Source organism: Culex quinquefasciatus, chromosome 3, assembly GCF_015732765.1.
Source record: "Culex quinquefasciatus strain JHB chromosome 3, VPISU_Cqui_1.0_pri_paternal, whole genome shotgun sequence".
NCBI lineage: Eukaryota > Metazoa > Arthropoda > Insecta > Diptera > Culicidae > Culex > Culex quinquefasciatus.
Window position 1 is genome coordinate 114,402,133 of NC_051863.1, and position 16,320 is coordinate 114,418,452.

At 47.2% G+C, this 16,320-nt stretch overlaps 2 protein-coding genes across 2 annotated transcripts in view; one reads left to right on the top strand and one right to left on the bottom strand.

Moving 5' to 3' along the window:
- LOC6041008 (E3 ubiquitin-protein ligase RFWD3) lies at positions 1 to 2,931 on the top strand. The gene is made up of 3 exons (XM_001850271.2): positions 1 to 179; positions 295 to 1,116; positions 1,206 to 2,931. The coding sequence occupies exons 2-3, from the start codon at positions 432 to 434 to the stop codon at positions 2,738 to 2,740; spliced, it is 2,220 nt and encodes a 739-aa protein (XP_001850323.2). The 5' UTR covers positions 1 to 179; positions 295 to 431; the 3' UTR covers positions 2,741 to 2,931.
- A 2,046-nt stretch (positions 2,932 to 4,977) lies between these two features.
- Positions 4,978 to 16,320, bottom strand: part of LOC6041007 (neurotactin) — a 51,924-nt gene continuing 40,581 nt past the window's right edge. The window contains exons 3-4 of the mRNA XM_038262421.1: positions 9,773 to 10,862; positions 4,978 to 7,878 (exon numbers count right to left, since the gene is read on the bottom strand). Of these exons, the coding sequence (XP_038118349.1) occupies positions 6,317 to 7,878; positions 9,773 to 10,826 (2,616 nt within the window). The 5' untranslated portion in view covers positions 10,827 to 10,862 and the 3' untranslated portion in view covers positions 4,978 to 6,316. The remainder of the gene's footprint in view (positions 7,879 to 9,772; positions 10,863 to 16,320) is intronic.

A 16,320-nucleotide genomic window follows, 5' to 3' on the forward strand; every position in this document is an offset into this window, starting at 1 on the left:
CAATGTTCTTTGTTTACGAACTTTGTCCGAGCCAGCAGCAGCAGCATAAAATCGTTTCAAGCAACATTACGGGACAGTGCACAGTGGAAGTGGCAGCATCAAAATCAGAAGTGCGTTTTAATTGTAACAAGGATTCCTAAATAGAACCTGGTCGCCGTAGCCGTTACGGTCCCACCAAGGTAAGTGAGTTTTCCTTACGCGGGGACATCGCGGATTCCGTTGAACTTCCTCGAGTTGGGGTTGCGAGATTTCTGTGTGTGTTATTTTGCTGAGTCGCTTTTCCTCCTCCCCCAGGTGAAGCAGCTGATTTCTGTGTCGTAGCATCGCAAAAGCATACACAAAACAAGCGCCAGCCCACGGAGAAAGTGCGTATCGGTTAAGAGATCGCTGGATGGGGGGAAGAACCCGCGGGTCGACGTCGGTCCAGCGTGATGGAATCGGCTACGGAAGGTGATCACAATTTGTCCAGCGAGTCGGACCAGCTGTTTGGTGAGGACCAGGAGGAACCTGTGCTGGTTGAAGTGGCCACCAACACGGAGATGGACGAAGATGCCCTCGTTCCGGACGGAGGAGAATCGAGGGACGACGACGAGGAAGAGGTGGAGTATGGTGATGAGGAAATACTGCTTGAGGAAGAGAGCGAGGACGAGCAGCTTTACCACCCCGCAAATTTGGTCCCAGTCGCGGAGACATCGGATCCTGCAGAGTCCGCGAATGCGCTGGTGATCGAGCAACCAACGGTCAACATGGAGATTGACCTTGCCCGCATCCAACAGCCCGGATTTCTCTCCCCGGTCATAATCTTGAACAACAGTATGCTCATGGATCCCGTTCCGGAAGCGCAGGCCACCATTGAAATCGTAGAGGACGACGGGGGAGCAACGGAAGAAGCGACGGCGAACGATGAGCAGAGAACGGAAGAACCTACGGCGACGGCGGCTGATGAAGCGATTAGAGCCATCACGGCGGAGCTGAGAGCCACCAGGGAAGGGCCAATTGTACTGATAGAGGACACGTTACGAATGCAGGGAGGTGCACCGGGGCAGCAGGACGTGGCGCTGGCGGGCCCGTCATCGTCGTCGGTGGTGCAAGTGATCTCCGAGTCGCCCCGGAATCGTGAGTAAAGATTAATGTTTTTGTCGATTCAATGTTTAAAATTCAAAGAGAAAATTGTTCAAACTCGTCAAACTTTCCATTCTTTCCAGGCAAACGTCGCCGAACGCTCACCCCACCCAAACCCCCGCCCGTGTCGTCCTCCGGAGGTGGCCAACAGGCGCCGGACGACGACGATGACGACGGGACGATCTGTTCGATTTGTCTGGACAGCTGGACGTTGACCGGCGAACATCGGCTGATCTCGCTCAAGTGTGGCCACCTGTTTGGGTACATGTGCATCAAGCGCTGGCTGCAGGACAACCCGGTGCAGAGTCGTTGCTGTGCTACGTGCAAGACGAAGGCTAGCCTGCGCGACATCCGTCCGCTGTACGCGAGGGCCGTGCGGGCGGTTGACAACTCGGAGGAGATTCGACTTAGGCAGCAGGTCGACGAGGAGAAGCTGAAGGTTAGCAAGCTTGCGGGTGAACTGCAGGTGTCTCGGATGGAGCTGGAGGTGCAACGGACGGTGGCGAGCGAGTTGCGGGCCAGGTTGAAGGATTACGAGCAGCGAGGGGTTTCGGGCGAGTTGCGCACGAACGCGTCGTTGATGGGCGAAGTGTCGAGTATTGCACGTATGGTGAAGAATTACCGGATAGCGTTGGACAAGACCATTGAGCTGTGTCGAGAGCCGGGCTGTCGCGTGATGGCTTACGGCAGTAAACGGCAGCACTTGCTGGTGTCGCAAAAGTCTACGCAGAACCTGTTTCCGGGATATTCTATCAAGTTTCTTGACATTCCATCGTTCCAGTTTTCGTCGGTGCTGCACATCTCGGGGAAGATGATCCGGGACATTACCATTGATCTCGAGGACGAACTGTTCACGGCGGCCACCAGCGAACGGTGCGTGAAGATGTTTACGTTCAACAGCCGGTCCGTAATGACGTTCACTCCGCCCGACTCGAACGTGTGGTCATGTGCCTTTGACCGGGAGCGTAGCAAGTTCCTCTACCTGGGCACCCAGTCCGGCGGGACGTACGTGTACGATATTCGGAATAATCAGCAGCACGTGGAGGAGTTCCGCACTGAGGGCGACTGTTCACCGATCATCAACATCTGCCCGGTGTCGCCGACCAGTTCAATCCCATTCGGAGGTTTTCTCGTCTGTAAGCTGACGTCGTGTTGGTTCTTTGAGTACACTGCCGCGCAACGGGTTGAATCCACCCGCCTAAACGTGGACGGGCCCTTCACGGCGATGAACTTTTGCGAAAAGACTGGCTACATCATGCTGACGACCCGGCCCAGCAGTAGACACCCGCGTGCCCGTTACATCCTCGCCAGTCTCGTCAAACTGGACTCGATCTGCGCGCTTCACATCGTACACACGATCGCCGGCTCAAAGGTCGAACCCAACATGATCCGCAGTGCCCAGGTCAGCGTGGACGACAACAATACCCTGGTCGCGGCCTACCTGCAGGACGATCGCCAGCTGGCCACCTGGAGCGCCAGCAAGGGCAACCAAAGACTGCAGAGCCTGCCCGTTTCGGACGTGCTGTGGGACATCTGTCCCGTGTACACCGACAACCAGGCCTTCCTGGCGGCGCTGTCCGACACCAAGTGCCGCGTGTACCGGGCCTACACCGAGTAGCGAGGCCCGGCGCGACCCATTGTTGAGCGTAAGTACGTTTTGTTGAGAGAGAGTTGATGATGATAGTTTCCAAAGGTACCGTGTATTAGGTTGACCATGTTGCTCCTGCTAGGGATTAAGTTGCGTGCGTGAGAAAGTGGATCTTTTTTTACCACCACATTCGTACAAATAAAGCCATACAGATGTACGTTTGTGTCGTTGCGTTGCGTGCTTTATTGGGATGACAGCCTTTTACGGATCGAACTGCGAAGTGAGATGCCAGGAGATGTGGAGAAGTATTTGCCTTTGTGTTGATTTGTAACGGTTTTTCAGACTAATGGTACGTTCGTTTGATGGCTAGTTTCACACTGAGTGTCACACTCAGAGCTGTCAAAGTGTGCCTGCGAGCCGACATGTGCAGGGACAGCGGGAGAAACCTGATTGTAAACAAAAGTGGGGTGTTGGATAGGTGGATCAGTACTAAACGAGCACGAGACGGCGCAGGAACAAACCTTGGAGCATCGACAGGTGACGTTAAAATAAGAGATTAGGTACCGAAACAGAGAACAACAAAGCTGCCATCAAGGATCGGTTACCCGGTGAGCTTTTCAAATATGGAGGAGAGAAACGAAACGTGATTTCTAAGATCTGGTAGGAGGAGAAGCTACCGAAGTAGTGGAAAGATGGTGTCGTTCATCCTATCTACAAAAAGGGCTCTCCCAGATCAAGTTATGTAGATTAGATAACTTAAGGCGGGATTTCCCAGCTGTCAAAATAGTTACCACGAAACCCGGATTCTATATGGAGATTTTCCTCATCTCCGTGTACGCACGAAAACTAACAGCAGTCAAGCGCTCAGTGCTCCATCGTTTTTTCGATTTTTTTTCGCCGTAATTGATTGTGATTACCCGCGAGTTTGCTTTTCCAGCATGCCAAAGGCCGGCCGTGGCCGTGGCAGTTCGAGTGCGGCCTCGAAAAACCCGCGAAGTTCGTCTACCGGCCGTGTGCAAAAAGGTAAACAAACCTACGCCGTGTCGACCGCCATCGCGCAGGGGAACGTGAGCGCAGAAGGAATTGGCAAAAAGTTACTACATCCCGGATATGTTCCAAGATCACCATTGCGAACCCGTTCAGGTACTTCCGGTCCCACAACCATTAGCACATCAACATCCGCCAACATTCCCATCAGGAACGAGTTCCAGATGCTGAGCGACGATGAAAGCAACAACAACAACACCGACGGTAGCACTATCGACGATGACAACGACGATGGTCGTGCACGGAAAAGAGTGTCGACGTCAAAAAAGAATAATTCTCCAACGGAACGAAGACCACCTCCATTTTTTGTTTGGGACACGTTGACGGACGATGTTGACGAGTTGCTGGAAGGCCTCGGATATTGTCTGAAAATGGGTAAGTCGTCAGTGCAAGTGGTTACACTGAGCAAAAAGGATTTCGACCTGGTGTTTGAAGAATTGAAGCGTAGCAACTTCCACTTTTACACATTCAACCCAATGTTAAGGTAGTCTTACAGGGCTACCAAGACCGTCCGGTTTCTGACGTGAAGAAACGCCTTTCGGACGCCGGAATAAAACTGCGGGAGATAAAAGTGCTCTTGCTCAAGACAACGGTCACGGGTACGGACTAAGACGCTGGACGGGTTTTGGGTAAACTGGCGGTTTTACTCCAAGAACCCGACGGACGCAGCGTAATGCCACCGTTGCCAGAAATTCGGCATTAGAGAGAAGCAGCGCAAGACAGAGAACGATGGAAGCGTCTTCTTGCTACAGCACGCGTACCTGGTGCGCTTTGCTGATTGATATGGTATGTATTCCATCAAATAGGGAGGATGGTATCGTTGCGTAAACTTAACACGACGGGTCTGGATAAGCTGGCGGCCTGTCTGCATTGGCAAGCTCTTCGACACAGAACAGCTACCGGAGGAGTGGAAAGAGGGAGTCATATGACCGATTTACAAGAAGGGAGGGCAATGTGAGAACAATGTTCTGACACATATCATCTTCTGTCATATGCACCAAATATTTTTGCTACACCAAATCCCCCAAAAATGTCGCGAGTTTTAGATCCCCACGTCCAACCTGTTCATCGATTTTAAAGCTAAAAAAAATGCCTGAAAAAGTTAAAAGAATACCGGATAGACAGGATGAAACGTTGTTCCATGTGGTGAAACACCAAGCTGAAAGTTGAGCAGAGAATATTTGAATTTCTTTCAACGCTAAAAATCAAAACAAAGTTTGTACAATCCCAAAAAGACGAATGTATATTTCTAGCTTTTTTTTGACCTTCTTTACACATTGCATTCCTATCATATAATGCGAATTTCTATCAGTGTTGTGTGTTTTTTTTTCTTGTTGTTTCATTCTTATTTGTCGCAAAATGTATTTTTTATGTTGGGGATTACATGGAATCATCATTACCTTTTACTGTGTTGAGTATTTTGTTTTTTTTTTCTTTCTTACGGAACAAAACAGTGCACGAATGTTTTTTTGAGGGTGGCATTTGTCTCAAACAAATTATCGGTTGTACTGTTGCAGTTAAAAAAAAATCTTCGTTATCGACTTGCTAAAATAGTTGCTTGTGAGTCTGTCTATGTGTGTATGTGTGTTTGTAAAACTTATATCCTCTCTTTTGCTGTGATGAATTATTCGCGCACTTTGCGAATGCTTAAACTATTTTTCACTTAAACTGCATCTTCATCTTCTTCTACTGCTCAGGAGAGACAAATTAAAGTTGCCTTACTTAAAAGATCACTAAATTGTCATGGAACTAAAAAAAGCGAAAAATAGTACATAATAATTACATATTACATATTAGGTATAAATTACAACAATATGCGTTACCGGCTAAAATTATGATTTTAGCGTGTCGTTTTATTTGTTCATTCTATCGTCGTTTTCACTTCATCTTTTCTTGTTCCCGTTGAACTTGTTCACGTTTCTTCTCTTTCTCTCTTCGTATGCTCATTTTCTGCTATAAATTAGTGAGATTTGTTTTAATATATTACGGCTCCCAATACGATACTTAGTTATTTTTTAATATTTAGAAGCTATAACTTTTTACAGCCTTTTCATTATTATTAATGTTTTTTTGCTTTATTCATTTGTTTTTCTTCAATAAAAAGGGACTAACTATAATGACGCGCGCACGCACGCGCTGGCTTCGCGTTCTTCTTACTTTCTTATGCGATGGATTCATGTGGATTAAAAATGCGTTTCAAAGCGGGTTCGTCACTACGCGATGGGGTTTGTTTTAGTGAAATCTACGTGTGATCGATCGGGGGTGTGTATTTGGTCAAAACTGTTCTTAAACGAACCTCCTCATTTTAAGGGTGAATATTTGCTTAATACTGGAAGGGATGACGGGCGGTTAAGAGAGGGGGAAAAGGGTTCGCCCCGCTAAAAAAGAAACCGGGCGCGAATCCCCCAAAAAACGTGTTCGTATCAAAAGGCTTTCGAGGAAAAAATGTCTATTCTCTGAGGAAAGAGAGAGAGCTACATTAAATATAACTGGTTCTGTTCTTGGCGCTTGGCGTTTAATACCTAGAACAATGCACACGCTCGTACACACGCACACAGCTTAGTCGAGTCGCGCGTACCGCGGGACGACGTCGTTCTTGATCCAGAAGTCGCAGTTGTCCGAGTTGTACGTGGGCAGCGCGTCCTGGCCGATGTCGAGCAGCTTTCGTCGCAGCTCGGACTTGATTTCGCCATGGGAGACGTAGTGGTAGAACAGCTGCTGGATGGCGGACACGTACCGGCGCTGTTCCGGGGTTTTGGGCTCGTAGCGGCCGAGGATGGCCTGGATGTCGGAGTCGACGTCGGCAATGTTGAACTCGCCGCCGGTTTGGCTGACGACGTAGAACTGAGACGTGAGCAGCTTCTGGGACAGAGTGTAGAGTGGGCAGACTGTTCGGATGTCCGAGATCATGGCGACCAGTCCCTTGTAGGTGGCGTTGTATCGCTTGATGGCTTCCTCGGTCAGTCCCAACTCGCCAATCTTGCTCTCGTTGATGTGCTTGGTGACCAGCTCAGGCGTCCATTCGGTATGCTTGAGGTATAGTTTGCTCGAGTGACTCTCGTGGATCGTCGAACCGACCACGTACTTGATCTTTCCGGTTTCGGTGTTCCACACATCGGCCGGGTGCTGCTGCAGAATGTGTCCGTCCAGGACGAGCCACTCGTGGCTAGCAGTGGCATTCTCTTCGCTCGTCGGCAGATCCGGGAAGATACGTCTCCAGGTGTCCGGGACGGCATCCAAAACATCCTCATCCTCCTTTTCACGCAGACATTCAGCGTCCTCGCACTTGATGCGACCCAAGTAAGCACTGTTCTCAGCCTCCGAATCGGCCAGCGGATTCCCTGGGAAAATCGAAGACGCGGAAGAGATCCACGAGCGCGCAAACAGCTTGGAGGTCTTGTTCGACGAAGCCAACGCAGCCACAATCGATCCACCGGCGCGATGTCCAAACAGCGTCACCGACTTCGGATCACCACCAAAGTGAGCAATGTTCAGCTGAATCCACTTCAAAGCCGCAATAATGTCCGACAGTCCGTAGTTGCCCGAAGTCGGCGGATGTACGCTCTTCGTCAGCTGATCCAACGCCAAGAACCCAAACACGTTCAACCTGAAGTTCGGTCGCACAAAGATCACATCCCGTGCCCGGGCGTAACGCGTCGAAGGTCGCAGCTTTCCAGGCGAGTCCCCAGTGAAAGACTCCGCCCCGATCAGCACCACAACCGGCAGCGGATTGTCGTAACGCACGTGCGGCGTAATCACATCCAGCGTCAAGCAGTCCTCACTGCCATCGACCTTCCCATCAGCGTAAAACTGCCAGCAAACCGGCGTCGAGTTGTGCGCCTTCAGCGTATCGTTCCAGCAGTAGTTGATGTTCTCGATCGGTTGAGCCGCCTTCCAGCGCAGCGGTCCCACCGGCGGAACCGCGTACGGAATTCCGCGGAACGCGAACGCACCGTCCTCCAGGATGCCCTCGACCTTGCCGCACGACGTAACCGTTTCGATGTACTTGCCGTCGCGAACTGGCGCCGTTGCCGGTTCGCCCCGCCCGATGAAGGTAAACGCGATGATGAGCGCGAGCAGCAGCAGGAAGATCACGATGCCGGCGATGATGGCGATGTCGTCTGTGCGGGAAAAGAAAGGGGAAAGTTGGTATTAGCACGAGATTTGTTAGATAGTCGTAGGTTTGGTCAAATGAATTCCTTTGAAACACTTTTAAGTTGTTGTTGCTATCCATGATTGCAGTTAACTTTACGCAGTATGCCTGGCCAACGAAAAATTACCTTTCCAACACGAAACGGTATGGAAATTGAATTTTGCTTGGGATGCTGGAGTTCTCGTCTAATCCAGCTTATATTCGGGATTTAGTCAAATATAAATCACTCTCAAGGAGCTATTACATTACGGCAAACCAAGGTATGTAGATTAGATAAGGTAAGGCGGTAATTCCCAGCTGTCAAAATAGTTCGCACGACACCCGGATTTTATATGGAGATTTTCAGAAAAGTGTAAATTTGACCATTTTGTGGGCAAATTTCACCGGATTTTTTTCTGTGGGGTTGTTAAGCATGCCAAACTGAACCGAAAAAACGCGTTTAGTTGAATTTATTTTTTTGAAAAAATATTTGTGTTTTAAAAGCGTTTTTCGGTACAGTTTGGCATGCTTAACAACCCCACAGAAAAAATCCGGTGAAATTTGCCCGGAAAATGGTCAAATTTTCACTTTTCTCAAACTCTCGATATAAAATCCGGGTTTCGTGCTAACTAACTATTTTGACAGCTTGAAAACCCGCCTTACCTTTCTAATCTACATAAATTGACGGCAAACAAACAAACAAACTCGAACTTTTGACAGTTTGCCAGTTTGCCTGCTTTGTTTGTTTGCCTGAATTGTTTGTACAAACGTCAGCCTGCATACATTTTCCCTTGTTTGCGAGTTTGGCAAACTGTCAAACACGAAAAAGTGCGAGTTTGTGTGTTTTCGGTAGTGTAATGGCTCCTTCAGTGTTTTTCGATATTGATATTGGCTTGGTTGTGAAATCTTGAAAAAACTTTTACTTGAGAGATCAGAAAGATCAGATCAGGGACTTCATCAATCAGAACTTCAACTTTTAAAGTTTTTGAAAAAATAATAGAATTTTTTCTTATCCTTTCGAGTCGACTTTGGAAGCGTTCTTTTATTACGTAACGCAAAAAAAAACATTTATAGATCTTATTTATAATTTTATAATTAGGAATTTTCCGAATTTTCAGAAAAAAATAGGTTATGAACAAAAAAAAATTATGAACAAAAATGTTTTTTTAAGAATATCAAAAATCTGGATCGAGATCGAATTTGAAATCGAAAATTACCTTGCAATTTTTTTGATAAAAAGTACCGCTCTCATGTTAAAGCCACTAATTGGATATTTAATTTCTTTTTTGCAATTTAAAATTACTTCTTGAAAGAAAAGCACATCTGAGTTTTTTTTTGAAAGGCGTACAAAATGTCCTATAATTTTCTCTCTGAAAATTTGCAAATCGATAAAACTATTTAAATATAAATCACTCTCAAGGAAAAAAATGTATAAGAAATAAGACAATTATCTATTTTAAGACCATTTGAAACGTTAAGCTTGATTTAAAAATTTGGAAATTAATTTCAACCAAACAAAAAAAAATAAAAATTTGCGAATCGCGATTTTTTTCGAAATTGTAGAGAAGTTCAGAGCGGATTTGTTACAGTCGTTCCTATAAACGAGTTGGGATTTTGTATCCAGGTTTTTAAGCGAAGATGGCGTTCGAATTGTGAACGTCCGAAATGTCAGAATCGCTCAGTAGCACAAACATTACAAAAAAAAATATGGCTGTCATGCCATGGCACACTTTTTTTGTAATGTTGGTACCACTGCATGACTTTGACATTTCGGGCGTTCACAATTCGAACGCCATCTTCGTTTAAAAATCTGGATAGGTGATTCTAATTTATGAAGGTCAAAATTAAAAAAAAATGGCGTTGATAAAAAGAGGATTACTCACCAACAGAGCACTTGTACGTCCGGAAGCGCTCCCAGCACGGGTACTTGGACGGCGTCGGCTCCTCCCCGTCCTCTCCCTTCTCCGCGTCCTTCTTCTCGTCCGGCTTGACTAGAGCTTCCGAGTCGGTTCCGTTGGCTGCCGCCGCGGCCGGCTTGTCGACGGTATCCTTCGTCTCCGTATCCTTCAGCGAGTCGTCCAGCGTTTCCATCGAAGCCAGACCGGCGCGGTTCTTTGGTCTCTTGCCGAGCTCGAGGTCGTCCTCGCCGCCTTCACCTCCTCCGGATTTGAACCGCTTGGGGATGATGCTTGCGAGGGGGACTTTCAGGGCGTCGAGGAGACCCTTTTGGGTGCAGGCTACGCCGGCTTCCTCTTCCTTGGTGGTCGCTTCGGTGGCAGGCGTTTCCTCGTCGGGTTTCTTGTCCGTGGCTTCGGCGGTCACTTCGTCGTTTTCTTCCTCTTCGGGTTTGGTTTTGGTATCGTCGGCGGCGGCAGTGTCGGGTTGCTTCTTGGCGAACGGGTTTCGCAGTCGCAGGTTGGCGAAGAATCCGGCCCGTTTGGGTTTCTCTTCGGCGGCGGCTTCGACGGCTTTGGGTTCCTTTTCGGTGTCTTGCTTCTCGAGCAGCTCGTTGTCGGCGCCGTCCGCTTCCTTGGCTTTGCTCTTGTTGAAGAATCCGGGCAGCTTGAACGCACCTGCGGGTACTTTTTTCGGCTTGACCTCGCGCTCTTCGGCTTGCACCTTGTTCGGTTTGTCTGTGGGCTTCTTCTCGTCGTCCGCTTTGGCCGTTTCGGTGGAGGTTTCGTCCGGGATGTTGATGATCTCTTCGCCGTTCGTGGTTCCGTTGACGTTTTCGCTGCTGCTCTTTTTCTTCTCTTCTACGGTGGGCTTTTCCGTTTCTTTGTCGTCAGTCTTTTCCTCGCTGTTGGCCAGCAGTTTTTCCGTTTCCTTTGCGTCCGGCTCCGGTTCCTGGACCTCTGTGATGGCGGCGGGCGTCTCGACGGTTCCCTTTTCCGTTGCCGTCGGTGGCGCTGTATCCTTGTCGTCGGTTTCACCCATGGCTGCTGCTAGTGTCGATGCTTACGTTCGGCAAATCTGGAAACAAGAAGATAAGGAGATCGTTATTGAATCACGTCGTTGATCGATATCGCGGTTTAATTTCGCGGATTAAGTTTGCGCGAATTGCCTAGATTGGAAGCATGCCCATGTTCGGGTGTAACTTGGCGCGCAGTTAGAGATAGCTAGAGAGAGATAAAGGGGAGTCAGATAACAGTACTCTTTCTCTGCCATTACAGAGCCGGATAAATTGAAGTTAGTGCTGCTCCCATTTCCCGAGTTTCTAGTGCAGAGGTTCCTCCGTACAAGGTAGTGCATGCACTCCGGAGTTGCAATGTTTCTTTTCTCTTTACTTTCTTTTGCTGCACCCGGGAGTGGATGGTTGGTTGGAAGGTTCAATTTAAATTTATTTCAACCTCGCGTCATTCGTGCCGGATTGGACGTGTGGACTTCTGGGTGATCGGGAACGAGTTCAACAGCTGGGCCCAACAACCGTAATCCCTTCATTGAAGAAAACTGGGTAATAAGCGCTCATAATCTGCGCTACTTGAGACCATGTGTCATAGACAAGTGGGCAAGAATATCAGGGTGACATCTGTTGACCATTTTAGAACTCAAATTTTGGTGCGTCAAAACTAGAAATGTCAACAAGCGTAGGGCGTCGACTCTAGATTCAAAATGACCGTTGACGACGAATCAAAATCAAGCTTCACGTGTCTTTATCTGTGATTAAGATTGGCGAAGGAAGTGTTCATTCGTGCTCACCTCTCCTTTAACGGGGAGGGCGGCTCGCACCATTAATCCAATCTCTTGTTTTGCTACTCTTTCGTGCGCTGATCGTATGAACTCGTGCCTCGCGGTCTTGTTAGCAGTTATAGGTTAGGTTCGCCACGAACGTTGCGATTTTTTTTCTCCATTTCCACAGTTGCCGACACTAAATAATGTGCTGCCCATGATGAGGTTGTAACGAATATCTCCTCGGAGCCAAAACAAAATCTTGTCTCCCCTATTTCCAGCAGCATTTCAAAAGTAGCTACTTTTTATTGCTCTCATTAAAAAATATCACTGTCACGAAGCGATTTTTGTTATGATTGAGATGCAGATTTCTGGCGAATTTTGTGGAAGAAGTGAAAGGAAATGAGCGCGAGCGCGCGCCTTCTCCAGGAAAAAGTAGCACGTGGTGATTTAAATTTACACCGGATTTTCATGCTGAGTGACAGGCCCGAAGGGTGCTTGTACGACGTGTGGAACGTAAACAATTAGCTTGCGCGCTGTGAAATTGACAACATTAGTTATAAGTGGATTTGCATGAAATTGTACGAATGAAGAAAGTCGAGTGGTATTCTGTTGTGGAATGGTGGGAAATTAAGAATAACATATTTGTATTCTAATAAACGAATCCGAATTCGTTAAATGCAACGAATGGCAGCTGTCAAATGCACGTAACCACGTGCTTGGAAATCTATGAACAAAGGGGTCGAATTGTAAACATTATTTTGATCACTCAATTTTGACGTGTGAGTGCTTACCTTCGAATTAGCAGACATTCGAAGTGGCGAAATTCGAATCAACGAATCCGCTCTGTAGTGATGACACTTTTCCTAAAGGTGGTAAAACTTCCTCCAATGGAGTGATGATACTTCCTCCAAGGGTGTGATGACACTTCCTCCAAGGGAGTGATGACACTTCCTCCAAGGGAGTGGTGACACTTCTGTCAATAACATGACAGTAAAATGTATGGTAGCGAAGGTCTGAAGATATGCGATATTAAATACATTGTAGAGACCTCGACATTGATTTTTCATGAATGTTCACGTCAAAATCACCTACTCGCTAATTGATTGATTACTACCCAGCACTCTGCAGTTGATTAAGTGCTTCCAAAACATCGCACTCTCGTGCTCCTGGAATGGAAATGTCGTGTCTCACGCGTATCGTTCCGGCAAAGAAGCCGCCAGCAGCGGCTGTTCCCTTCAATCCAACATTCCTGTGAATTAAACTTTACACACCTCTTTCCTTCTAAGCGTTCTTGCCGTGTTTCAAGAATGGAAAATGACACATATTAGCGGCACACTACTAAAAGGCGGAGAGTTAATTTACACTCACGCCGAAGAAGTGATCGCGGCATTCCTGAACCTCCCCCACCTTCTCCGCCGGACTGTTTAATGCTTATGCTGGGAGTGCGCACATATTTGTGATTTAAATTTAGAGCATAGCTTGCACACGTGTGCCGCGCACAGAAGAGCACTCAATCAGCCCATTGTTGAGGGAAGAATGACAAGCTTTCCACAGCTCTCCGCACAGCTAATAAGGAGAGGTGTGAATAGATCATCTCTTAAATGGGCAAGGTGACCCGCGACTCGACAGTTTCTCACCACTGGCGCATTTTCCGTGAAACTCCATCTAAGTGCAAGCGCAGAATTGAGCCGTCTCTGTCGCGTTATTTATGGTCATAGCTGAGAGTTACCGTCAAGCCCAGGAGGAGGTGGCCCCAGCTTGGATTTATCCGGCCCCGAAGATCTCGGTCATGTTCTCTGTCGTTCACACCTCGGGCTCGGGCAAAAACAAGGTGCGACCGTATTTACAATGCAGCAGCAGGGCGAACGAAAATAAACAAATGGATCCGTTGTAACAGAGTTTGAGGGGTCGTGAGACAGACCCGCGTGCGTAGAGCGGCTTATCCAGCGGGGTCACGACAGCGCGGTTAACCCGGGATCATCGCGTAAGAATGATGGGTTGGATCGAAGATTAGATACTAGCATGACAGGGTTGAAGTTGGTTCGGTTCTGAGTTCAGTGAAATTAATCTTTCGCGATGTCAGAAATTTCCATTGCTGACTGACAGTTGATTCGTTTGATGTTTTCCATCTCTGAAACTCCACAACATTAACGAGTGATTCATTAAACTCTGAGTTAAACAGAATCGCCAACAAATCGCGAGGATACTCGCGAACGAGTGATCCCTCGCGATGCCGAATATTTCCACCACTGACCGACAATTGGTTGCTGCGATGTTTCCATCCCTGGAACCCCACAAAACGATCACTATCTAACATTACCCGAAGGGTAATTAAGGTTACACGGGTGTCAACCCGTGCATCATTACCGCGGGTTCGTCTCGAGGACTTGGCCTGGAGAACCTGTAGGAATCAAGAACGAAGAGGAGGAGGGTGTCGTCTGCCCACGCGCCGTAAACAAAGTCTCGGAATGTCTGCGGTCCTTCTTTCTACGAGTATCTCTCCCTGTGTGAAGAGGGTCCACACAACCCGGAGAAGGTAGACATCGTCGTCTCGGAGACGTGTTTGTAGTGGGAGGATGTTGAAGAAGAACAAGAACGACGAAAATCTACGCTTTTAGGAGCGTCGTCTCAAGCGGGGCGCATAAATTACCCTCGACTTAAATGCGAGGTTTTGGCTGAGCGTATCTCTCTCTTTTGGAGATTTCCCTTTTTTCCATGAGGTGCTGCTAATCGATTGAGTTATGGTCGATGTTTATTGACAGTAATGGACGGTGTTGCCGCGCCGTGGGTACATTAACGACCATACCACAGAAGATCCGGACAGCGGTTTCGTTCGCTCTGTTTGATTAGTAACGACGGTTTTAGGTCGGATTAATGAGTTCGAGCGTAGCTCCGTTCTCCTCCTCCACAACTTCCGGACGGTCGAGGCGCGTAATTCAATTATGACGCAGCGATGCTAAACAGAGTATCAAGAGTTCACACTTTCGCTTCGCGATCCCGTGAGAAATGCCTCGCCTTTTGTTGGAATTCATACACAGAAATTCCTTATGGCCAGCTCGGGTCACAATGAAGCCATTATTTTCAACCATTTAGCTGCGTTTTGTACCCCTTTCGAGAGTGAGAGAGGCCTCCCCAAAGACCACTTGAAAGAATCTCTGAAGAAGAAAATGTGCTAACGAGCGTAATTGCTCAACCCGACCCGAAACCTATGCTGGGGAAGCGTCACAAGAACCGATGCCAGGAGGCTGCACCAAAAGTGCTTTAAAGTTCTAGACACAGTAGAACTTTCCTGGCTTGATTTTCACTTGTTTTGTTCCATTTTGCTAGACATTGCTCCGATTTTCGTCAATGTCGACAACAAAACATGCAAATTTCTTACCGGGTTGTTTAGACCAAGCTGTCAAAAAGTGACTTTGTCAAATCAACTTGAATGTCAAACCACCGGAGTTCCACTGTACTTCCTCAGCAGACGCCGTTTAGATAACTTATGAATATTCATAAGGTTGACTTCCAAACTGCAGATCAGCTGATGACCAACGACTCGGAACCTGCCTCGGTGCCGATTTTCCCATGGGGGCATTCAGATTAGCCAACGATTATAATCCAATTGAAGGCGGTGACCGTTCGGTGGGTCCCCCGATGAAAGACGGCCCCACAATAATTGAACCATAAAAGATTGTGTCGTTTCAAGTATTCCGAAGTCGACAATAGTGTCATCTCAACGCACCACAGGCTAATGCAATTTGAATTGATTTTTATGACCGGAGGTCGTCGTCGTCGGGGAGAAGAGATCCTTCGATGGCGGTGGTGTCGATAGAAGTCGGACATTCTTGTAAAGTGCCGATTTTGCTCTGGAACAGTAGCGTTTGATGGAGTCATAAGGGCGTCCGCTCGATTGATTAATCTGTTTTTTATTCAATCAGTGCGTGATAAGTTAGATTGGAAGCTGAAAGGGCCCGGCTTCTTCGTAGATCAGTGATTCATTCAGGGCAAACTATGCGGGAACATTGAAGCGTACTTGATTTTAATTGATAAACAATTTCTGATTTGATGAAGCGATCTTCTGATTTGATGAAGCGAAATGTTGCCTATTGACACTTCGGCAAACTGAACTAAATTTTTTGACGGTTATTCAAGGTTTCAACTTCAAAATGCCTTGGCGTCACAACAACGCAGTGTCCAGCATTCAGAATTTCAAAATTTTGACGTGAAACACTTTTATGCCTGAGCATCTCATCGTTCAACATCTAAGCGTTTCATTTTTTATATATCAGCGTCTCAACAGCTCAATAACACCGATTCTTAAAAATTTCAACATCTTAGCGTCTCATTTTTTAATGTACCAACGCCTTAATATCCCATTCTCTCATAACTATCGCAGACATAATTTCAGCGACACAATATATAATTAAACAGTATCTGAACGTCTCAGAATCTCAACATCCAGCGTCTCAACGACATAGCATCTTAACGTCTCAGCGTCTCAACTTCACAATATTTCAAAAACTAAGCGTCTCAACGTCACAACTTTTCGACGCTTCAATTCTAATTCTTCTACGCCTAGACGTCTCAAGTGGCTTGATGTTATTCATTGCAGCGTCTCAATGTAGCAATATATGACCTTCTGTACGTCTCAGCTGTACAATATCTCAGCAAACTCAGTAATTTAGCGTCTCAAAATTTCAGGTCACAATGTCTTGTCGTCTTATCGTGTCAAAGCCTTTAGTTCTTAGCGTCTCAACTTTTTGTTAGGCGTCTC

Bases quoted from the DNA above. Each gene is read 5' to 3' on its own strand.
- LOC6041008 (XM_001850271.2), top strand. From the start codon at position 432: ATGGAATCGGCTACGGAAGGTGATCACAATTTGTCCAGCGAGTCGGAC. The intron at 1,117-1,205 runs GTGAGTAAAGAT...CATTCTTTCCAG, and splicing joins CTCCGAGTCGCCCCGGAATC to GCAAACGTCGCCGAACGCTC.